Source organism: Brassica napus, chromosome A3 (assembly GCF_020379485.1).
Source record: "Brassica napus cultivar Da-Ae chromosome A3, Da-Ae, whole genome shotgun sequence".
NCBI classification, from domain to species: Eukaryota; Viridiplantae; Streptophyta; class Magnoliopsida; order Brassicales; family Brassicaceae; genus Brassica; species Brassica napus.
Window position 1 is genome coordinate 3331403 of NC_063436.1, and position 22536 is coordinate 3353938.

General features: G+C 36.8%; 6 protein-coding genes and 1 non-coding gene across 9 annotated transcripts; 3 read left to right on the top strand and 4 right to left on the bottom strand.

Moving 5' to 3' along the window:
- Positions 1-1485: 1485 nt before the first annotated feature.
- On the bottom strand, positions 1486-2463 carry LOC125595113. Its single transcript, XM_048771048.1, has 3 exons — positions 2123-2463; positions 1782-2046; positions 1486-1687 (listed from the first exon to the last, which is right to left on the bottom strand). The coding sequence occupies exons 1-3, from the start codon at positions 2371-2373 to the stop codon at positions 1670-1672; spliced, it is 534 nt and encodes a 177-aa protein (XP_048627005.1). The 5' UTR covers positions 2374-2463; the 3' UTR covers positions 1486-1669.
- An 847-nt stretch (positions 2464-3310) lies between these two features.
- LOC125607341 lies at positions 3311-3526 on the top strand. Its single transcript, XR_007338501.1, has one exon. It is a non-coding gene; the product is annotated as a small nucleolar RNA U3 (small nucleolar RNA).
- Positions 3527-3796: 270 nt separating this feature from the next.
- Positions 3797-8559, top strand: LOC125595081 (gamma-tubulin complex component 2-like). Its single transcript, XM_048771035.1, has 21 exons — positions 3797-3908; positions 4054-4112; positions 4199-4247; positions 4455-4589; positions 4738-4869; positions 5343-5426; positions 5523-5621; positions 5687-5778; positions 5849-5921; positions 6006-6158; positions 6245-6364; positions 6448-6501; positions 6634-6717; positions 6802-6876; positions 6968-7078; positions 7173-7298; positions 7398-7505; positions 7646-7708; positions 7789-7863; positions 7983-8122; positions 8269-8559. Exons 1-21 carry the CDS (start codon positions 3825-3827, stop codon positions 8390-8392), a joined length of 2040 nt encoding a protein of 679 aa, XP_048626992.1. The 5' UTR covers positions 3797-3824; the 3' UTR covers positions 8393-8559.
- Positions 8560-8633: 74 nt separating this feature from the next.
- LOC125595032 (cellulose synthase A catalytic subunit 7 [UDP-forming]) lies at positions 8634-14111 on the bottom strand. Of its 2 annotated transcripts, none has more exons than XM_048771014.1 (12): positions 13873-14111; positions 12691-12886; positions 12408-12607; positions 12224-12314; positions 11834-11951; positions 11468-11734; positions 11044-11389; positions 10474-10950; positions 10188-10389; positions 9891-10090; positions 9445-9798; positions 8634-9371 (listed from the first exon to the last, which is right to left on the bottom strand). In XM_048771014.1, exons 1-12 carry the CDS (start codon positions 13945-13947, stop codon positions 8790-8792), a joined length of 3108 nt encoding a protein of 1035 aa, XP_048626971.1. In that variant the 5' UTR covers positions 13948-14111; the 3' UTR covers positions 8634-8789. The 2 variants fall into 2 exon arrangements, with proteins under 2 accessions (XP_048626971.1, XP_048626966.1); XM_048771009.1 differs by having other exon boundaries at positions 9891-10087; positions 13873-13962.
- Positions 14112-14624: 513 nt separating this feature from the next.
- Positions 14625-16317, top strand: LOC125595124 (putative RNA-binding protein Luc7-like 1). Of its 2 annotated transcripts, XM_048771051.1 has the most exons (6): positions 14625-14962; positions 15102-15215; positions 15307-15368; positions 15560-15622; positions 15704-16012; positions 16095-16317. In XM_048771051.1, the coding sequence occupies exons 2-5, from the start codon at positions 15200-15202 to the stop codon at positions 15821-15823; spliced, it is 261 nt and encodes an 86-aa protein (XP_048627008.1). In that variant the 5' UTR covers positions 14625-14962; positions 15102-15199; the 3' UTR covers positions 15824-16012; positions 16095-16317. The 2 variants fall into 2 exon arrangements, with proteins under 2 accessions (XP_048627008.1, XP_048627010.1); XM_048771053.1 differs by lacking the exon at positions 14625-14962 and having other exon boundaries at positions 14971-15215; positions 15560-15613.
- A 719-nt stretch (positions 16318-17036) lies between these two features.
- Positions 17037-18028, bottom strand: LOC125591208 (putative F-box protein At4g38870). The gene is made up of 2 exons (XM_048764919.1): positions 17363-18028; positions 17037-17291 (listed from the first exon to the last, which is right to left on the bottom strand). The coding sequence occupies exons 1-2, from the start codon at positions 18026-18028 to the stop codon at positions 17037-17039; spliced, it is 921 nt and encodes a 306-aa protein (XP_048620876.1).
- Positions 18029-19381: 1353 nt separating this feature from the next.
- LOC125591209 (putative F-box protein At4g38870) lies at positions 19382-21197 on the bottom strand. The gene is made up of 2 exons (XM_048764921.1): positions 20232-21197; positions 19382-19483 (listed from the first exon to the last, which is right to left on the bottom strand). The coding sequence occupies exons 1-2, from the start codon at positions 21195-21197 to the stop codon at positions 19382-19384; spliced, it is 1068 nt and encodes a 355-aa protein (XP_048620878.1).
- Positions 21198-22536: the final 1339 nt, after the last annotated feature.

A 22536-nucleotide genomic window follows, 5' to 3' on the forward strand; every position in this document is an offset into this window, starting at 1 on the left:
TAATGTGCAAAAATAAGCAAAAAAAGTTACACAATACAAGAGATTTATTTATAATATTTTTCAAATGAACTCTAAGCCGGAGTAGGAGCACTGTAGCTAGAGCAATGTTTCTCGACATAGTTGTTAACAAAAGGGTTACGGAAGGTTTTGAAAACCGTATGCTTACAATTTTCATTCAATGTCTTGATTGTGGCGCAACATTCAGAACCAACTGTTGGGTTTTTGGATAACGTCTTCATCAAACATTTTGTTACCATCTTGTAACTGGAAAAACACTCCTTTAATTCCCGATGTGGGATGTGTTTGTGGGTAGCCGAGGGCGCCTTAGCATAACCCGACCATTGGAGCTCTTCGTCATTTGTTGGGTCGAGGAATTGAGATGTGACACAGCTTGAAAAAAGAATTATAGCAACAAAAAGTGTGAGATTCTTCATTTTCTTTGGATTCTTTATCGATGTGAAATTGAGAAAAAATGAATATGCTTTTAGTTTTGAATGGCTTTAAGATGAAACTATGTCAGGGATTATATAGATGTTTACAATGAGTACTTTATAGCATATTCAAACAAAACATAGAAAGAATCATGACTAGTTATGTAAGATATTGTTTATATTCGTTTAAGGACATAAATCTAAAATATCTGACTAGTAATGTTGTTAACCCAAAAAGATTGTATAATATCTTAATGTTGACCAAAAACATGGTATGATATCATAATAATATTCTATGGTCACCTTATAAAGTGGAAAAACATCAAATTAACATTGCCTATTAGAATATTCTCATTTACACAACGTTATCCCAAAAATAATAATAATAAATTAGGATAAGGTTCACAAATTAAATCTAAAAAGATAACTAGAAACACATGACATAAACCCTTTATTAGATTTTAATCTGCACACCCGTACGGGTAACATTTCATTTATAAATATAAATTTGTATATTATTTTGTATATAATAATTTATGATAATATATTGTTGTCATTTTAAAAATAACTAAATTGATGATATGTAGTTCTAAATATTAAAATTTAAAATATGTTGACAATTTTATTTTTTGTGAAAATTATTACATAATTTATGAATATTAATCATTTTAAAAGTTGAATGATATTTTAGTCACAGTGAATGATATTTTATTTATTTATATTAATGAAAGTATTTTTTCAAAATATAATGGTTTACCAATTCAACATAATTTTAATATGTTTGCAAAAAAACATAATTTTAATATGTAATTCATTAATTACTTCTATTTTAATATAATGTAAAATATACTTATAAAATTTATAAAATTAGCAAAAAAAATCATTATTTTGTTTATAATAAAAATTTAATTAAAATTAATTTATAATAATATTATACTACTAATTGCAAAATCAATCAGTGCATTAATGAAAATAATATTTAAATTTTAAAAAAGATTTTGTTAGATTTTTTCTTAACAAATTTTGTTATACCTAAAACTAAAATTTAAATTTATAGTTAAAATAGATTTATTATTAATATCCTTATAATTATTTAGAAATGTTATACATTAAATAAATTAATGTAAACAATAAAAAAAAATTATTTGAATATATGGACCTAGACTTCTAGTATGACTATTTTGTAGTAGATAAAAATGGTAGGGTGCCTGGTCTCATACGTAGATCAACCGTCACAATCAATGAACAATGTTTCCCTGAGAAAAAAAAAAAAAGAAGAAACAACATAAGCACATGTATTCAATAAAGAGAGACCACTGAACGAACATATAGCAACTAAGAGAGCTTTACCGATTGATGAAACTGTAGAACCAAAACATGGCTTTCACTTGGGAGAAAGTAAGAACCAGCTTCTGTTTCCAAATCAACCAAACCGGCTCCTAGGTTGGTACCAATAGCTGCACGACTCCCACTCCTATCACAATCAGCTGTCCAAATGGGACACTCTGAGGAAACATCCCCTTGGAGGCTTCTCCGAGTGACCATGTACGGTTCCTCAGCAAGACTTAAGATGAAAACCGAGGGTCTTCCCGCAGCTGATCCCGTTGTAGTTATCCTGTTTTCTACTGTCAAGATTTCACAAAATGGGGGAGATCAAGAGAGACAGCAAAAGACACATGTTCAAAGGATACAATGCCGCCCCCTGAGAAGCATCAGGTCTTCCAATCAACTGAATAGAAGATATACAAGAAGCTAAACGAAAGCGTGCAGGTGTCCGTAGAAGCCTAGGTGCTTCTCTTTCTTCTGCCTCGCGAGGAAGAACACAAACTGGTTCGCACTCGGTTACACCATTTAAACCTTGAGTTTCAGACTCATCAAAGGGTGCTACTTGTCCAGCTTTAGAAACTCTCAGTACGCTGAAACAAACAAACTTCCAAAGCATTGGTCTAGATGTTAAAAAAGTAAAAATTCGGTCTAAATATCTGCCTAAACATTAATCCTCTATAAGGAGCTTAACCACCGCCTAGCGATTCCTTGAACATTGCATAAAGATGGAAAATATAAAAAAAATCTTCTAAGAAACAGGCTCATACATACCTCAAGGCCCTTCAGTACTACCTGCTACTAGCATGCTCTTTCTTTTCAACCTGAAACTGTTTCAAAGCAGCATCGCCTACGTCTGCCGTGGAATCGTATCTCCATACCTAAAGCATCATTAGTTCATTACACAAACAAACAAAAAAACAAAACTTTGATTAGAAACAGAGAGTCAATTAATACCAGAGGCTTGTGTCTTTAAAATCTCCTCCTTGAAGTTACATCTCTTCTTATTGACACGAACAACACTGCCACTTAGCTCTCTGGAACAAAGTAGCTTCATTCTCTTCTGATAATTAGGTTCCTAAGACGTAGTTAAAGGCAACAACTTTCATTGATTCTGCAAAAAGACTCGAGCTTTACACGAACTGGTAAACTTAAAAGTAACATAAACCTGGACAGGCTTTGTGTCGGGAGCACCAGTGATAGGTCCTTTAGTCATCTCCTCGTCGTAATAGAACCCATGAAGCTCTGAAAATCAAATATTCACACATCAATTTCAAGAACGCAACCGAAAGTACAAGTCTTTAGGATTCAAGACAAAACCTTGTCTCTTACTCTTACTGTCGTTTCGTTTCTCTGTGTTCCTTCTTCAGAGACACCACTGAAGTAAAGTGCTAACATGCGCGATATATAAATAGCTTTAAGTTTTTATTTGATTTTGGTTTAATAAAGAACACGTGTCACGAGAGAAGCTGAATAAGTGGGGAAACGAGCGTCCCACATCGGAAACTCAAAGAAGAGTTGGCTTGTTTATATATGTTTAGGAAGCAGCAGTGGTCACGACCTTACTTGAACAGGATCTGTTCTATAGGAAGTATCTTCGTATCCTTGATTTCTAAGAAGACAGTCCCTTAAAACCTGATGATGAACCATGTCCGTGCGATTTGAGTGTGATTAACGGCTACGATTCTCTTCGGAGACTCCGCGCTGTAGAGGATCGCTACCTAGTCTGGTCGTGACCTCGCTAGGGTGGTCGCACGGTTGTCTGATAGGCTCCCTTTTTTTTCAATCCTATACTTTTTAGTTCTTATATATTTTCACCCCGGATAATTTTTTGTTTAAACCTCAAACTTTTAATTTATCACATTTCATCCCAGACCTTTTTAAATTACACTCTTAAATCCACGGCGTTTTGATTTTTTTTAGGATTTGGTCTCGAATTGAAATTCCGGTCCTTTCAAACCGGACGTTTTACTAACCTATGATTTTATGGTTTACAGAAAACCGGCATGGTTAACTGATCTGTGTCTCTCTTTTTCCTTTGTTTGCAGTCAGTGAAGAAGAAGCGAAGCAATGGAACCAATGACGCCAATCTCGTGCCCTACGACTCCTCGCTGGAACCAAGACAGGCCCTTCCTCACTGGCCGCTTCCACCAGGTTGCTCCTTCTTTAGATCTTGTTTTTGGATTTGTTCTCTCGAATCAAATTTGAATTTTCGACTTTTTTTTTTTGGGTTGGTAACTTATAAAGAAAAAAAGTTGTTAGCTTTGACAAATGGGCTTATTATTATTTTTAATCTCAGGAAACGAGGGCAAGCTCTAGATTTGATGATTCAAAGCGGTTTACTCCAGAATCGTCTAGGTATTTCTAAATCTCTATGCTCAAAGTTAATTACTTTAGACTAATCTTTATGTTTGTGTTTTGTCTAATTTCCATTTTGGTTTCAGCAATTCTGGAGTAGAGCAGGCAATAGGCTGCTATGACACACCGGTTCAGGTTTGTGTTTGTGTCCTTTTTCTCTTCTTCTCTTGGCTTCCATTTATTTTGAAGTGTTTAGTTTTTACAAGTTGGCGTAACTGTAGATATAATGGCTTCTGGTCTGAGGCAAATAGAATATAGAGTTTCCTAGGCTATGGACTTGGTGGCATCTCTTATGTTTTATTTTTATTCCAGTAACTTTATTTTTAACCTTTTGGTGTGCAGGAACTTATTGTCATTGATGATCTCTTGTCTGCGATGGTTGGAATTGAAGGGAGATATATATCAATTAAAAGAGTACACGGGAAGGAGGAGAGTATAGCTTTCCAAGTTGATCCATCTATGGATTTGGCGTTACAGGCAAGTAGTACACTAGTACTCAACACAATAAATTTTAGTTCTTATTCCGAACATTTTTAAGCACGATGATCTACTGAATGCCTATGAAACCATGTTACTTAGAGACGCTATAAGAAATTAACATTGTAAGTATATTCAAATTTTGCAGGAATTGGCGAAAAGAATATTCCCTTTATGTGAATGTTTCCTGTTGATCGACCAATTTGTGGAGTCGAGCTCGCAGTTCAAGAACGGGCTAGTTAACCATGCATTTGCAGCTGCACTCAGGGCGCTCCTTCTTGTATGTGATATAGGTTGCTACCTTTGTGGTAACTGTGATGCATTGTTTATTGAATTGTTTTTCTTTCCCGTACTGTTTCTTCACTTGCGGGATTCTGCGAACTGGATATAGATTTCATAAAATGATAGTAATCTCCTGAATTGGTGTCTTTATCACATTTCTGAGTGTTTATATATATGCATACGTATGAATATCTAAAATGACATGAATAACTCTTGCTACCTTCCTTCTTCCAAGTTTTTTTTTTTGCCGTTTTTGTAAATTCTCTCAGTATTGTCCAGTTGAGTAAATTCATAGTCTGATTCATTTCACATGTTGAGTTATGAGTCTTTTTTGGTTCAAATTGTTTTGTGTCTAACCAGTATCTATTGCATTGTTCGGATTGAAAGCTATCATTTCTTGTTAGCGTTGAGGCAATTTGACAACATTCTTTGCCAATGCTGAAAGTATTTAACCATCCGTTCTTTTACTAGGATTATCAAGCCATGGTGGCACAACTGGAACATCAGTTTCGACTTGGAAGACTTTCTCTCCAAGGATTATGGTTTTACTGTCAGGTCTGTTTTGATTGATTGATTGTTTGTTTGTTTTATATAATCCAAGATGCAAATTCTGTAAAATGTATGATGATTGATTGTTTTTGTATCTCTCAGCCCATGATGGGATCCATGCGCGCATTGGCTGCAGTAATTCATCAGGCGTCGGCAAAGCATTTTGTGGGTTCTGCTGTGCTTAATCTCTTGCAGAGTCAGGTAGATTCTTGCTTTGGTTATAAAATAACCCTATATGTCCTAACCTCGAAGACTGTTATGCCTAGGCTAAAGCGATGGCTGGTGATAACTCAGTGAGGTCATTGTTAGAGAAAATGACGGAGTGTGCAAGCAATGCATACCTGAGCATATTGGAAAGGTTGATTTCCCATGCCTCTTTCTTTCTCTAATCTCATCCGTCGACTGACTTGTATTGCTGTTCAATTTAGGTGGGTCTATGAAGGGATCATTGATGATCCGTATGGGGAATTTTTCATTGCTGAGAACAGATCTCTTAAAAAGGTACTTTGATTTTTTTTTGCTCAGCTCGCCTGCACAATTATCAATTGTTTGATCTTACAATTTCAAGTTTTGTTGTGTGTGCAGGAGAGCCTTAGTCAGGACTCTACGGCTAAATATTGGAGCCAAAGATACAGCCTCAAGGAGACTATTCCTGGCTTCCTTGCAAACATTGCTGCAACAATATTGACGACAGGGAAATATCTAAACGTTATGAGAGAATGTGGGCACAATGTTCAGGTATGAGTAGACAATTTTTTCCTGTAATTAGTACACTTAACAGTGTTTATGATATTGGACATGACATTGGCTGATATTTTTCACAGGTTCCCATCTCAGAGAGATCTAAGTTGACAATATTTGGTTCTAATCATCACTATCTTGAATGCATAAAGGCTGCTCACGAATTTGCCAGTAAAGAGCTTGTTAGTCTCATCAAGGATAAGGTAACTAATTGTGTTATGATGACTGCTTCTTTTGATGTCATTCCGCGTAAATACACCTCTCTGACCATCAGTATATGATCCAGTATGACCTCATTGGAAGGCTTCGATCTATAAAGCACTATCTTCTTCTCGACCAGGTATACTGTTTCTACTTATGGATCTTAAGAATTATTATACTTTTCTAGGCACAAATTTATCTATGTGATTGATAATTTATCATCTGTTTAATTTCTAATTATTTTTTGGTATAACGATGTAATGAACTACAGGGTGATTTCTTGGTTCATTTTATGGACATCGCTCGAGATGAGCTCAACAAAAAAGTGCATGAAATATCTGTTGAAAAGTTGCAGGTACTTTTGTCCGCATGGTCAAATTGTTTAATTGTTTGGTTCTATACTTACTTTCTGGATTCTGAATATATGTTTATTATTTAGTCTTTGCTAGATCTTGCTCTACGTACTACAGCGGCTGCAGCAGATCCTCGCCACGAGGATTTGACTTGTTGTGTGGTGAGCAGTCAATTTGTCTTTTCCTCCTGGATGTGATCAATTAACTAAGTTTGTACACAAGTTGTTCTCATTTTTTGCATTCATATCTTAGGATCGAGCTTCATTGCTTACGACTTTGGGAATGCACAAGGACCTTGATAGCAATAGTATAGAGGACCCTGTGAGCATCACTGGCCTAGAGACATTTTCCTTGAGCTACAAGGTGTGCTCTTCTCTTCCCTTGTCTGCAGCTTCCTGTTTGTATCCGGTTAACTATCAATGATGTTGGATATGTTGATCGTGGCTTTGTGTTTCAGGTTCAGTGGCCACTATCTATTGTCATATCAAAGAAAGCTCTGTCAAAGTACCAGTTGATTTTCCGCTCTCTTTTTCATTGCAAACATGTGGAGCGCCAGCTTTGTGGTGCTTGGCAGATACATCAAGTATGAACTTATATTATATTGGTAGCTTGGATTTTTTGTTTCTAGGGAAACCTTTTTAATCTATTTGCTTCTCTAACAAACGGATATGTACTTCTACAGGGGATCCGGTCTATGAACTCTAACGGTACAGCAATTCGTAGATCATCACTTCTCTGTCGTAGCATGCTTAAATTCATCAGTAGCCTTCTACATTATCTTACTTTCGAGGCAAGTCGTGAACTTTCTTTTTCTTGTGTTTGTTTTAATTAGTTATGACATGATTTGATTGTTTCATTTAGCGCATTTTATGGCTCTCCAATTTTTTCCAATGTTGCATTTGCATGCATTTATGTGGAATAAATTTTCAGGTTCTCGAACCAAATTGGCATGTGATGCATGATAGACTACAATCGACAAAGAGCGTAGATGAGGTAAGTGTAGGAGGAGTCTGCTTTGTCATAATTGTATGAGAAAACATGCTTTATTGAAATAGTGTGCCCTCATCTTACAGGTGATACAGCATCACGACTTCTTTCTTGATAAATGTCTGAGAGGATGCTTGCTTCTTTTACCTGATGTCCTCAAGGTTCGTTGCTGTTCCAGTCAATTTATCTTTTCTCAGGATCAATCTAATGATATACTTCTCTATATAGTAGAAAATTTTGGATGCAGTAGTAACAGTGTGATGTTTTTCGATATCGACAGAAAATGGAGAAGTTGAAATCGGTGTGCCTGCAATATGCTGCTGCTACACAGTGGCTGATATCATCGTCCATCGACATCAATAGCCAGTCTCATTCCCAGAAGACAATGATAAGAGACGCAACCGTCACAGAGTCCATATTGTAAGTAGTAACCAGGAACTGTTTCTTTATTTTCTTGGTGAATCTTTACCCTTTTATCAACCTCTCCACAAAAGCTGTTTCCATCAATTACTTTCGAACTTCATAATACGGTTTGTTCTAATATACTGGTTTCGCATTTTTACCAGCAATTTCGAAAGGGAATTCAACTCGGAGTTGCAGAGCTTAGGACCAGTCTTGAGCAAAGGCTCTCAGGCTGAGCCATACTTGACTCATCTCTCCCAGTGGATCCTTGGTGTTTCGAAAGAATGAGACTCTTACTAAAAAAGCTCAGACAATTCAAAATTCTAAATGTTCTGTGACTTCTGTCAAATGATATTCAGGTTGAAAGTGTTGAAATGTGAGTGTGTTTAGCCTTTTGATGTGACTTTGTTTTTGTGAATTTACACGGTTAAAAAAAAACAACAAATTTCTCAGTCTCTCTTAAAGCCCTGCATTCAAGTACTTTCTCTGAGAAGTTATCTGTGAATTTTCTAATTTGCAACTCAAAAAGTAATTTTAGTCGAGCTTCTTTACCACAAATCCAGATGCATCTGTTTTGCTGGTTAATATACAATAAACAGAATCCATTTAAGAAATCCAAAACGAGAAGTGAAAACACTCTGGACAAAAGTACATAAAAGTTTCAGAAAAAAAAAAAGATTTTGCCTCAGCAGTTGATGCCACACATGGAAGTGTCAGGTCCTTTGGTCTTCATCACAAAAGGATCAATTCTCACCCAAAGCAAAGAGAAGATAGACGCCAACAAAATCGACCAAATCACCACAATAGTTGGTGTTCTGTTCTGTCTTCCCATCAGACCTTTGAGGAACGGGTAGAGATGAACAATCACCCAAAAGGAGAAGAAGAGTTTACCAAACAGAGGTCCCCAAGACTGATACCCATTGTTGATGGCATCCGAGATGCCTGCAACGACGCCAACAATGTTTATGATGAGGACTGTTGTTGGAGGGATAAGCAGAGTTGTCCATTTGAACGCGTAAAGTTCTCCAAAGTCATCATCATCTGTTGCCTTTGATGTGACTGTGAAGTTTGTGTCAATGCCTGCTAAGATTTTGAGGAGACCTTGGACAACCGCAAAGAGATGAGCTGAGATTCCTCCAATGACCCAGAACTGCTCGTTTCTCCACCATTCCTCAATGCTCACTCCGCTCCATCTCAGTTCCAAGATTCCCGTTGCAATGATAGACCCGAACAATGCGATGAAGAAGAGACTAGCAAATGTGCTTATCTGAAGGAAAAAAAAGATTGTTAGCAAAGTTAATGCAGATTTGTAAACTGATTTTGTTAAAAGAGTTACTAACCGGTGGCATGATGAATTTGTCGGTAAGGAGACAGATGGCTGGAAGAATACAGTAGGCAAGGAGTGGAATAGATGTGAACGGATAGATTGTTGTATTGGCGTAGGCGAAACGCTCAAGCCATTTGAGTTTGCCACCTTTGTAGCCATACCAGAGAGGGCTGTGCCGGCTGAAAAAGATTTCAACAGACCCGAGGGCCCAACGCAAAACCTGGTTTAACCTGTCTGATAGATTGATTGGAGCTGAACCTTTGAATGCAGCTCTCTTTGGCATGCAGTAAATAGATCTCCAGCCACGGCAATGCATCTTGAAACCCGTCAAAATATCCTCAGTGATAGAGCCATAGATCCAACCCAGCTGCATTTAAGAGATACACAAAAGTTTGTTAACAATGGCCAGCTTCGAAATCATAAATGAGAAGGTGACACCTAACGGTTCAGTGTTATTACCTCAGTTCCCCACTCAGTCTTGTCTTCATAACCGCAGCTTATGACGTGGATTGCCTCCTTAAGGAGCACTGCAGGACTTGATGACGGAGGAACACCACCGTCTTCCATCAAAGTTGAGGTTACAAAGATAGATGATTGCCCAAACTTTTTCTCAAAGTTCATCTCAGACATCAGATGCTCCTTGTCACCTTCAGCTCCTGCTAAGCAAACACTATCAGATCTGCAGCATTCCCATAGTATACTAAACCTACTTTAAGATTTGGAGCCATATTCTAAGTTTATGTTGGGATAGTTTACCTCCAAGGGATGCTATGTCGCCATTCGACTCATGCTTGGACTTTCTCCGGCGCCCAAAACAAGGACAACAACCACAGCTTATCATCTTGGGACGTTTAGGACCCTTTGGTGGTTCATAACCATACAGAGCTTGTCGTTTGAAAACACACCCAGTACCGACGTAAACTGGACCTTGGATTCCATCTAGACCTTTCATATTGATCTGTAACAAACACAGGAGTGTAAGAAAGATGATGCATTTATGTCATAGATCAGAAGTTGAAGAAAATGTAGATTGCGTCTTTACATCAAAGAAGACTGTGTTTCTGTTGGCGTAACGATCGTGCCTGTCAATACCATCGAACCTCTGAGGGAATTGAACATAGCAGACCTTCTTTCCAATCTGAGGATCCATCAAAAAGCACATTGCTTCCCTCACGGCCTTGCTGTTGTTAACATAGTGATCACAGTCCAAGTTCAGCATGAATGGAGCATTTGTGAGTACACCTGCTACTCTAACCAGAGCGTTCATGGCACCAGCTTTCTTGTGGTGCTGAAAACCAGGCCGCTTCTCACGTGACACGTACACAAGCCGTGGGAGCTCGTTTCCTTCCACATCAAATCCTCCGTTGCTGCCGAGGAAGACTTGGATCATACCTGGATGGTCCTTCGTGTTATTCCCTGGCCATGGCGTTCCGTCCGGCATGATCCAACCTTCTATAGGAGCCTTTGAGGCTTTCGCCACGAGAGCATTGATCCTCACCTTGAACTCCTCATACTCTCTCTGCCAAAAAATCAATTTACCGATTGGAAAATTTAGATTATAGTGAAGGCCTGAGTGATGATATAACTTGATCTCAAGTGAATAGACACTGACCTTCATGGCTCGGCGTTCCTTAACGAATGTTGGCTGGACTTTATCCTTAAGATAATCAATCTTCAACGTGAAGTACATCTCCGGTGCCCTTGGCTCTATGGAAAATTTCTTACAGAAGGGAACCCATTTTCTTGCAAACTCAGCAGTTTCTGCTAGAGAGTCGAATGTGAGCATGGAAGCACCATCGTCAGATACGTAGCAAGAGATTTTCTCAACTGGGTAGTCCATGGCCAAGATTGACAGCACGGTGTTGGATGTGACGAGGGGAGGCTCCTTCATCGGGTCCACCGTACTAACAAAGACATCCACAGGGGCAAGCATGTTTGGTTCACCTTCTCTCTCGTATCTGTATAAACAAAAATTATATTAAAACTCCAACTTCATAGATTTTATGGCGCTTCCATTTGTAATGTGTAGACTTTACCTGAGGGAGAGACGGTCTAGATAGGTCTCACGATCAATGGGGAACCACTTGGGAAACTGATCAAGAATCCAAGAGACAGCGAACCAGATTTCACAGATCACAGAGGTCAGCCATAACCCCAGAGCATCGTGCACGGGGTTCAAGAGCCTATACCGTAGGAAAACTGCTAGAATGACAAGCCTAGCGACGATGACCATCCGGTATGGATTGATCTTGCTTGAGGCAATGGGAACTTTCCGGGAGAGTGGCTGCCGCGCCTCGTCGATCCTGCATCCAATTCCAAAAAAAGCCAAAAGCTAATTGTAAGCATGAATACGAATCATTAAAAAAACTGATGTATTAGAGAAACGTTTGTGGAGGCATTACAGTCCCATCTCAGGATCATCATCTGGTTCTGGTCCTCCAAGATTTCCTTGCTGGAGCTTCCAGTCATCCATTCTTTCCCGCCATCCTCCCTCCTTCTTGTCATCCCATCTCTCGCTCCCTACCAAAATAAAAAGAGAAGTGTCGTCAGAAACCTCTACTTCATTTGATTTTCGCTTGTATCAGTTTCATTTTATATAAGCTAGAAAAAGTAGCTCGTTCTCAATCAAATAAGGCTCTCCTGATGAATTTCATATAACAATGTAAGAGCGTAAACTCCTTGTTTATAAAACTATGTACATATCTACTACTAAACTGTTCAATACCTAGCTGGCATGCCTCATAACTTTGTTTTTAAGCAAGTTACAGAGAACAATGAGTAGAGAGACTCACCAGCTTCAGATGATGCATATGGATGGACACGCTTATGAAGCCCATGTTCTCCATTCACATACCCTCCTCCAACTGGAAATTCTCCACTTACCTGCAGAGACCCAAAAGATTAACAAAAACTACACAAACTTGATCTCATATATGTATAAGAAAAAATAATCCTGTAAAGCATATATTATTGTACATGTCTACTATGGCCACCAGCTATAACAGGTGGGAATCTCCCGTTCTCATCATCCTCAGGGCCTCTTCCATAGCTCATCTTCCCATAAAGCATGGACTCAGCAGAATGCTTCTGCTTGTCTTGCCCATCATCGATGTTAAACTCGTCCTCAATATCATCAATATCCTCTTCATCCTCATCCCCTTCAACTCTCGGACTTCCTTTAGAAACCAAAAAAATAAATAAAAAGATTAGCTTTTTTGTTTCGTTCAGGCATTTCGTCGAACAACATGAGAGCAGTTACCTCTGAGACGCTTGTAACGAGTCTTGCACTGAGGACAGTTCTGTGACCCTTCTCTTCTCTCGTACTCGTAGCAAGGCCTGCACGCTGGAAAACCACACTCATTGCAAGCTACGAACAGGTCTCCTTCAACTGTCAGACCAATCTGGTCTCCGCATATCTCACACACTTGTCCGTCTAGATTCTTTAGAGGCTTCGGCTGTAATAATTAATTAATAAATAGCACAGAAAATTAATTTGTAAGTTTTTTTTTGAGAAAAAAACTAGAATAGCACCAAACCAAGTTTTTGTTCTCAAAATAGCATTCAAAGCTCAAAATCACAAAAATAGGTTTCATTAAAGAGGTAAATATACATTTATAATTAATCCAAACCTTAGGGTTTAGAGTTAAAGGGTGGGGTTTTGGAATTAAGGTTTAAAATTTTATAAAAAATAAATACTAAAATAAAAAATAAAAATTTTAAAAACAGTTTCAAAAAGTATTTTTTAACTATAAAAAGAAAATTTGAGAAAAAAATAAAAAAAAAATTTGAAAAAAAAAATTCAAAATTTTTTTAAAAAATTTCGAATCTGAAAACATATAATCTGAATCTATAAAAAAAATTCATTTTATTTATTTTTATTTATTTATTTAATTTTAAACCAAGGGTATTAGGGATATTTTACCCTTTAATGAATGTCATTTTTGTGATTATATCTTTCTAATGCTATTTTTGAGATATAAACTTCAAAATGTGCTATTATTGACAATTGCCCTTTTGTTTTTTTGAGAGTTGCACAAAAAAAAAGTTTTTTTTGAGAAAAAAAATAATTTGTAAGTTTTAATCAACAAAATCATTTTTATTCTATAATTTTTAAAACGTATCTTAAACATGTTACAACTCTGGCTCTTTGTTTCTAAATATATTTTTGTTGTTACAAAATAATCATATAAATTCTAAATAATCAATTAGATCGACTAATTAAATTCTCTTGGAAATCAAACTATATAGTTATCAAAATTCAAGAAAATAATAAAAATAAATAAATAGTAAACAGTTAAATCCAACACTATTCTACACTTTTTTTTTTATAAGTAACACTATTCTACCTGTTATAATGATTATGGACTTTAGCCTTGTGAATCTTCTAGTTACTTAAATGGAGTTAAGTATTTTGTATTAATGTTAGACAATTATCAGTTACCTCTTCGTGGTTGTGAATGACGACAAGCTCGTTACGGTTATGTGAACCGGCGACAAGACCGGCGCTGGCTTCCATAGCGGTGGCAGCGACGTTGACAGTGTGAGAGAGAACAAAACCGTAGCTATGACATTCTGTGTAAGAGGAAGGAGTTGGTTTTTATCAATGAAGATGATGCAAACTCTTTGTAAAGTTTCTCTCTCTGTATGGTACGTAGTTTGTTGTAGAGTCTCCATTGCCTTCAAGCTAAGCTTTCATTTTTATATTAATTTTATATAATATAGTTTTCATGCAACAAACTCACTAGCATTTTTCAGCTGATATGTCTTCCTTTCATCGTTGCGGTTTACTTAAGCTTCATGACTCTCTCATTCATTCTACTGTCCTAATCTCTTACCCACTTTCTTCTCATTCCTTCTGTTGACTAAATCTGTACACTGATGAATAATAGTTTTTAATTAAAATTAGTTGGAAGATTTGGTGAGTGTAGAATGCAAGCCAAGTTACGTTCCCTGTCTCCTAGTCACGAATAATATCTAATCTATTTTTAGTCCAACATAAACTTGGCCTCTCTACTTGGTTCTACTGTAAACAACAAGTAATCATCCAAAAAAGGCAATGATCAAATTCGAGCGTAAACCAAAAATATTCTATGGATTGGTCAAAATCATAAAAATGCTTGCATGAAGCCCAAGTTTAGCCCGTAAAATTTCAAATCTAAACCCAGATTTGGGTCCACTGACCGCCTAATTGTAAATATCGACTTATTTTGTAAAGTTCCTTTGTTTCACACAAAAACCCCGATACATTTAAAAAGTGACAATAAAAGACCAAAAAGTTAGGGGAAAATCTCAAACTTATATAAATATTAAGGGACTATAATTGATAGATTGAACTCAAGTAAATAATTACCAAAAAAAGTAAATCTTTTTCACCAAACTGAAGATGAAAATAGCAAATCTCTATTATAGAGGCATACATAGGAACTAACCGAAACGGTGACGTAACGGAGGTGAATCGCAAATACTACGACCGTGATGTCTGTCGTCTCTACCTCTCTGGTCTCTGCCCTCACGACCTCTTCCAATTGACTGTGAGTGTGCATATCTTCGATGCCAAGACCCTAAATAGAATCTTCTCACTGATATTTATTTATGCGAGTGTTGCTAATTTTGTTTTTTGATCTTCTTCTTATGATTTTTACATACCAATTCTCTCCGCCAACATGGAAGTTTCTGCTGGCTAATCTAAAAGTTTACCTAGCCTAATAACTGATCATTATGATCTATGTATGTACGAAGCTGAGCTTAGGAAACATTTGTGATTCGCAATGTCAGAAACAGCCAGTATGTAATTATATACCTACATAAAGAACGTCTTACCTTTCAATGTTGGAAACAGCAAACGTAGAGTTACAAAATTTATATGTTATTTCAGGCGAACAAGGAATGGTTGACGAGGCGCAAAAAGTACTAGAAGAGGCTGAAGCTCTCAAGAAGGTTTGTATTTTTTTTGTAATACTTTTCTGTTTGGCATTTATCTCCGAGTTACTTCACACCTCATAGAATGTGGAGATGTATTTGAATTCTATTGAGTATTGACACAGAGATCTCTCTGTTGTATAGTTTTGGGTAAATTGTTTGAAGAGTTGGGCATGCTTATTGTTTCTCCATATTTCACATTTTTTCAGCTTACTCCTAGACAAGAACCTGCAGTGGATCCGACCAAGTACACTGCTGCTGATGTGCGCATTGTTAGTTGAAACTGCAGTCCCTATTTCTTTTGTAGGTTTTGTTAGTTGGTAGCCTCACTATCTGTTCCTTTGTCATCGCAGACAGACCAGAAGCTGCGTCTGTGTGACATATGCGGAGCATTCTTGAGCATCTATGACAGGTTAAGTTTCTTTACTATAAAACAGATCAAAGGAGAGGAGCAGAGAGCGAGAATCAAGTAAAGAGAGTGACAGAGGAGATAGCCGTGACCGTGGTAGAGATATTGACCGTAGAAGTAGAGATCGTGACAGGCATCATGACCACCGTGAACATGACAGACACTATAACCAGTCACGTGGCTATGACTCACGAAGCCGGCGTAGTTCGCGTTCCCTGTCTAGGGAAAGACCAAGAGATTATGATCGCCGCAGGTAACTTAAGAAAACAGTCGCATCATATTATTTACTGCATTTTCTAATTGCATTTAAACTATATGTTTTAATTATGTTACAGACGCCATGACCGCTACTAAGATGCTGCAAGAAATGGTTGCAGCACGAGGTCGTTACAGATGCGTTTAGGATCACTCTGGAGTTGCAAACACTCGTTTTTTCTTGTGTTAAAGATCTTTGAGATTGTAAGTTGCTAAGTTTGTAAGAAGAGTTTCTTCGGATATTTTTGTATAACTTTTTTTTATATGTTGAGTATAATATTGTCGTGACGGAATAGGACGGCATATAAGTCCAGAGTCACTCCAATGGAAAGTTGTTTGATCACGATTATTTACTGGATTGGCATCAGGATGAAACAGTTACAAGAAACTTGAATCATTCTTGTCGAAGCTGTCTGGTGTGGTTGTCTTAGGATCTTTTTAGACCTTAAACAAGCATTTTTTACCCCTTGAACAGCATTTTTTTTTGCTGAAGCTGTCCTTTAAGTACTATAGGTTCAGTATCTCGGGTCCACCTTTTATCATCTTAATATTCAGATCATAAAATAATGTTTTCCAACGCTCCAAATCACAATGTCGATATCGTGACCTTTGTTCAGTTTCTTCAGCGCGTTCTCAACAGCAAAGCCACTTTACCAAGTGAAAGCTCCTCAGGTTCATTTTCAGATTTCAACAGCTTTGAGATCGTCCTGTACTTTGGCTTTCATTTTTATACATATATCCCAACGAAGCATCTGATAAAAATACTATAATTGACAATCATATATAAAAATGAAAGCAAATAGAACTCAACAACTCAAGAATAAAGTTATGTTTAGACACGAACATCGATCATGGAGATTTTAATCATTGATGATCGTTTCCTCCGCTCTATTAACTAATGAAGTAAAACAAAACTCCTACAAAAACATGAGATTCTCTACCAAATTAGAGGAGACCGACTCTACGTAATAACCCTTATTGCCCTCTGTGTTTACTCGTATATAAACTGTTTTCTTGCTACTTTACTTCATATCAAAATATACAAGGTCGTTAAATACTGATGCATGAAGAAATTGTGGTACAGTTATAGCCTCACCCGTGTCAGTCTCAGTGACCCAAGACTTGGATATATACCACTTAATAGCCGGGACTATTTTAGACAAAACAAAAGTCTTCGTCGACCATTCCTCCTTAGCAGCATCTTCAAGAACACACAATCTAAAGTTATTTTCATAGAAGACGACAGCTAGCTTTCGCTTATCACCTTTGAACATAGCCTGCGCAGAAAAACACTAGGTCCTTTGATATGATAAAGTTTTTCTGACCTAACATCAAAACACATGATTACTAAATCATTCATCTTTGTGCCAGTAAAAGCTTGATAAAACAAAACACCACTTATACACAGCGCGTGTCCGAAAGGAGCGTGAGGAATAATATTGTTTCCAGTAATCCTCTTCCAAGAGTTCTCGGTTCCCACTGTCAAAACCCGAAACTCCTTAACTGAATCATGCGTACCTCCTAACATGGCGCACAACACTTTATAACCATTCTCCAAGGGATCATACCCCAAGTAGTAGCGTATAGGTCTCCTCCATGTATCGATCTCGGGCAAGGTAATGGATCGCCTAGTGCAAGGGTTATATATCACAAGTCTAGTGGCTTGTGCATAACAAATCAAACCGTGGACAGAAGGAGAAACGGTGGACCATTCTGGAGAGTGGCAACTCGCACGGAAAGCTGTGAAAGAAGATGATTCATGCGTTTTTGGGGAAGGAACCAATCCGCAGTATCCATGTCTCAACAAGAAGAGGAGACCTTTTTGTCGAGTCAAAGACACGTTCAGGAATAACTTCATGAAATCTCGACTGCGGATGGTGGAAGCCCATAGCTTGGATACAGAGAGGAACCGGATTAGGGTTTTAACCGTCAATCTTTTGAGTATCTCTATTATGAGATCAAGTGGAAGCGAGTCTGACTTAATGTTGATAAGCTTCATCCTTTGTGTTTCCATGGCTGAGAGAAAAAAACAAATGAACACGTTTTTTTTTTTGCGTGTTGACTTATTCTTTATATACAGCCAACAAGGGTAAGGTAAAGCCCTAGACTCCTAGAGATTGTAAACGTGCTGCCGTTTTGGAATTGTAAATCGAGGAAAGGTTGACGTTTTCAGGGTTTACTTAACAAAAGTTACCAAAATCCGGTTTTCAAAAACTAACCAATTATATTACGTTTATATCAATTTTTTATTAATTTTGAACAAGTTGATTTAATATATTTTATCCAAAAAATAGATAAAAAATATCTAAGATGATAATTTTACATATATGCATATGTATTTTTAAATATAATTTAAATAAACAAAATTGTTTATTTATCTTAATTTTATGTTCAACTAAATCAAAATTTATACTAAATATTGTTAAAAAATAATAAAGTCTAAAATAATAATAAATTTTGTTTTTAAATGTATTTAAATTTAAAAAAATTTACTACTGCAAACACACATATTCTTAGCTATTATAAGTTTTAGAACCTGAATCTCTTAGACCTTTGACAAGATTGGCTTATTACATAACAAGCCAGTCCATCTCCATGTATATAATATGAAGAACTCTTTTCCTTTCAGGACTATGTTTAATAAAAATTAATACATATCTAATTTAAGATGCATAAACGCTAAAATCGATAAGTTTCTGAGCAATACTGCCTTACTTCGCTTAACATCTGGTGGTTCAGTTATAGCGGCAGAGCCTGACCAACCCAGGCATGTATAACAGCTCAAATCTAGTTTTTCTTGAATATCTGTGGAGCTGCGATGCAGGTAAAGCCACATCATCGACTCTTACACTTGGCTGGTAAATGAGAGCTTTTTGGACAGATACTCGGTAAAACTCACTTGGAAGGTGCTTCGCCAACGTGCTCCTCTGCAAAGTTGGGCACCAAGCGTCTGGTTCAAGGGAGCTATCCCAAGACATGCCTTCCTAATGTGGCTGGCACAGCTAGATATAGACTGCCTACTCGAGCTCATCTTGCTTGGACTGCATTTTCGGATTGGGAATCTATAATGGATTCCATGGCTGTTAAAAGCATATGCAAGTGGAACGGTCAATTAGGGCCGAAATTTAAAAATATAAAAAATTTAGAATTTCTTGAAAATAAATTATGGTTTAAAACTTCAAAATTTTAGGTATAACATTAAATTTAGAGCTTATAAATTTTAATGAGACGTCAATTGTATATATAAATAGAGCTATAAACTTGTAAAACTACTCTATTGTATCGTTAAATATACTGTTAAAAAAATTGAACAGAACCTATAAATAATTTGAGACGGCACTGACGGATTCTGTCTCGCCAACGCTTCTCAAGCGCCTTGTATCTCAATCTGGTCTACTGCATTTGGTCTGAGCGGAACAAGAGACTCCATGACAACATATCCACTCCACCAGGGACCATCTTCAAGCTCCTAAAGAGGAATCAAAAACAGAGTAGAAGCCTCATGCAACACTGGCTGGTAAATGTCGAAATCAAAAGAAGTGCCACATTTCTTTTTTTAAACTCTGTGCTTTACCTTTTTCGCCTAGGTAAATCTAGTTGTGATTAAATCTTTTGTAACAAGTTACAAACTCTTCCCATTTTAATGAAATTCACATTTTTTTGTAAAATGAACTATGATTTCTCTATCTCTCTAAAACAGAGAGAGTTAAGAGAGAAAAAACTATTCACGGCTTAAATTCCATCTTTTTACTTGCAAATAACTCAACTCATTATATATACTATAGTCGACCATCATGAAAACTTCTTAACCAGTTTGAATAACTGTAAGGGACAAAGTCACAAAACTAATATTACATGATGTAGTTTTGGGCACGAAGATTACAGGTTTCGGCCCGAACCTCGCTGTATTAAAAGAAAAAGACGATTGTTCAAAAAACAACTTATAAACAAGAAAACAAACTAGCTGAAGAAAAAAGACAAACATCACGGAGTATTTAATCACTGATGATCCTTTCCTCTGTTCTATTAACTACTGATCAAAAACTGAACTCTTACAAAAACATGAGATTCTCTACCAGATTAGAGGAGAAAGACTCTACACAATAACAACACTCATGATAACCCTTAATACTCTCTGTGTTTCCTTGTGTGTTTCCTCGTATATAAACTGTTTTCTCACTCCTTGTCTTCATATCATAATACACAAGGTTAACTACTGATGCACGCAATAACAGTGGTGCAAGTATAATCTCACTGGTGTCAGTCTCAGTACACTTTCCATTCCAGTTAATAGGTGGGACTGCTGTAGACAAAACAAAAGTCTTCGTCGACCATTCCTCCTTAGCAGCATCTTCTAGAACACACAAACTAACGCCATTCTCTATATAGAAGATTACACCTAGCTTTCCCTCGTAGCTTATCAACTTTGAAGACTTACTGCACAACAAAGTAATAGGTCCTTTGATAGGATAAAGTTTTTCTGACCTAACATCAAAACTCATGATTGTCAAATCCTTCTTTCTGCCCGTGAAAGCTTGATAATACAAAATACCACTTATACACAACTCTCGTCCCAAAGGAGCGTGAGAAATAATATTGTTTTTAATCATCTTCCAAGAGCTCTCGGTTCCCACTGTCAAAACCCTAAACTCTTTAACTAAATCGTGCACCCCGCCACCTAACATGGCGCACAACACTTTATAACCATTTTCGATGGGATCATACCCCAAGTAGTAGCGTATGGGCCGTGTTCTCCATGTATTGATCTCAGGCAAGGTAATGGATCGTCTAGTGCACGGGTTATATATAACAAGTCTAGTGGCTTGTGCATAGCAAATCAAACCGTGGACAGAAGGAGAAACGGTAGACCATTGTGGAGAGTAGCAACTCACACGGAAAATTGTAACAAGAGATGATTCGTGCGTGTTTTGGGAAAGAACCAATCCGCAGCATCCACTACGTCCGAACAAGAAAAGGAGACCTTTCGGTCTAGTCAAAGACACATCCATAAATAACTTCATAAAGTCTCGACTGCGGATGGTGGAAGCCCATAGCTTAGATACGGACATGAACCGGATTAGGGTTTTAACCGGCAACCGTTTGAGTATCTCCATCATGAGATCAATTGGAAGCGAGTCTGTCTTGACGCTTCCCTTGGTAAGCTTCATCATTTGTGTTTCCATCGCTGAGAGAAGAAACGAATGAACACGTTTATTTTTGCTATCTGCCTTCTTCTTTATATACATCCAACAGGGGTAAAACCCTAGAGGATTGTAAACGTGCTGCCGTTTGGAATTGTAAACCAATAAAAGCTTGACGTTTTCAGGGTTTACTTAACAAAAGTTAGTAAATACGATTTCTAAAAACGACCAATCCAATAATCTACATTAGTATCTACTATAGTATACATAATCTTAGCTAAATCTGAATCTCTTATCTACATTAATAATCTCATAATCTCATAATCTACATTATAAATCTACATTATTAAATCTCATAAAATAAATCTTATTAGATTTATAAATCTACATTTATAAATCTAATAATGTATAAATCTCATAATCTCATAATTTACATTAGTAAATCTAATAATGTAGATTTATAAATCTCATAATTTACATTAGTAAATCTAATAATGAGATTTATAAATCTATAATCTCATAATCTACATTAGTATCTACTATAGTATACATAAGCTTTAGAACCTGAATCTCTTACACCTTTGACAAGACTGACTTATTAGATAACAAGCGACTCCATCTCTATGTGTATTGAAGAACTCTATTCCTTTCAGGACACTATTCAATAAAAAAAATTAATACACATCTTACAGCATTCCTATAAACTCCCGACAAAAACTCTATACCGAAACTTACCAATTAGATACCGACAAAATTTGTTTATTCTCGGTAAATTGTCTGAATTCCATTGCTATTTTTTCGATAACAGAAATTTTCGGAAAGTTTTGTCGGAGTATAGATAGTTTTCTTGTAATGAAGCTACATAAACGTAAAAACCGATAAGTTTCTGACCAATGCTTACTTCGCTTAACATCTGGTTGGTACAGTTAGTGCCTTAGTGGCAGAGCCTGACCATGCCGGGCATGAATCTAGTTATTGTAGATCTCCAGTGATTGAAAAGAATCAGCGAGACACAAGCGATAGGATGTTAGTTAGTGCGTTTAATGTACCACAAGCGATAGGATGTTAGTTAGTGAGTTTAATGTACCACACAAGCGATAGGATGTTACTATGTTAGTGAGTGAGTTGCATCTCTGTCTGAGAAGAACTCAAAATATTTTTGATTTAACAGTCATGCCTTCTGTTTTTTTTTCTACTTCTATTTTTCCTCCTCTGTGTTCGATACATGAACCATGATGTAATTGCCATCGGTATAACTACTCACATACTCATACTTGTTGTGGACTTGTAAGTTACCTAGGAAAAAACTAAATATCTAACAATTTTTCTTTTTTGTCACTGAATATTTGTTTAGAAAACTAAGAACAAGAAATGAACCCAA

Coding starts and splice junctions, on each gene's coding strand:
- LOC125595113 (XM_048771048.1), bottom strand. CDS start 2,373: ATGCTTTGGAAGTTTGTTTGTTTCAGCGTACTGAGAGTTTCTAAAGCT. Junction 2,047..2,122: donor GCTTCTCAGGGGGCGGCATT/GTATCCTTTGAA, acceptor AGTAGAAAACAG/GATAACTACAACGGGATCAG.
- LOC125595081 (XM_048771035.1), top strand. CDS start 3,825: ATGGAACCAATGACGCCAATCTCGTGCCCTACGACTCCTCGCTGGAAC. Junction 6,365..6,447: donor TTAGTCTCATCAAGGATAAG/GTAACTAATTGT, acceptor TATATGATCCAG/TATGACCTCATTGGAAGGCT. Junction 7,506..7,645: donor TACATTATCTTACTTTCGAG/GCAAGTCGTGAA, acceptor ATAAATTTTCAG/GTTCTCGAACCAAATTGGCA.
- LOC125595032 (XM_048771014.1), bottom strand. CDS start 13,947: ATGGAAGCCAGCGCCGGTCTTGTCGCCGGTTCACATAACCGTAACGAG. Junction 11,735..11,833: donor GATGATCCTGAGATGGGACT/GTAATGCCTCCA, acceptor AATTGGATGCAG/GATCGACGAGGCGCGGCAGC. Junction 11,390..11,467: donor CTAGACCGTCTCTCCCTCAG/GTAAAGTCTACA, acceptor TTGTTTATACAG/ATACGAGAGAGAAGGTGAAC.
- LOC125595124 (XM_048771051.1), top strand. Junction 15,369..15,559: donor AGGCTGAAGCTCTCAAGAAG/GTTTGTATTTTT, acceptor ACATTTTTTCAG/CTTACTCCTAGACAAGAACC. Junction 15,623..15,703: donor CTGCTGCTGATGTGCGCATT/GTTAGTTGAAAC, acceptor TTGTCATCGCAG/ACAGACCAGAAGCTGCGTCT.
- LOC125591208 (XM_048764919.1), bottom strand. CDS start 18,028: ATGGAAACACAAAGGATGAAGCTTATCAACATTAAGTCAGACTCGCTT. Junction 17,292..17,362: donor GCACAAAGATGAATGATTTA/GTAATCATGTGT, acceptor TTTTCTGCGCAG/GCTATGTTCAAAGGTGATAA.
- LOC125591209 (XM_048764921.1), bottom strand. CDS start 21,197: ATGGAAACACAAATGATGAAGCTTACCAAGGGAAGCGTCAAGACAGAC. Junction 19,484..20,231: donor CACTGTTATTGCGTGCATCA/GTAGTTAACCTT, acceptor ATTCCTCTTTAG/GAGCTTGAAGATGGTCCCTG.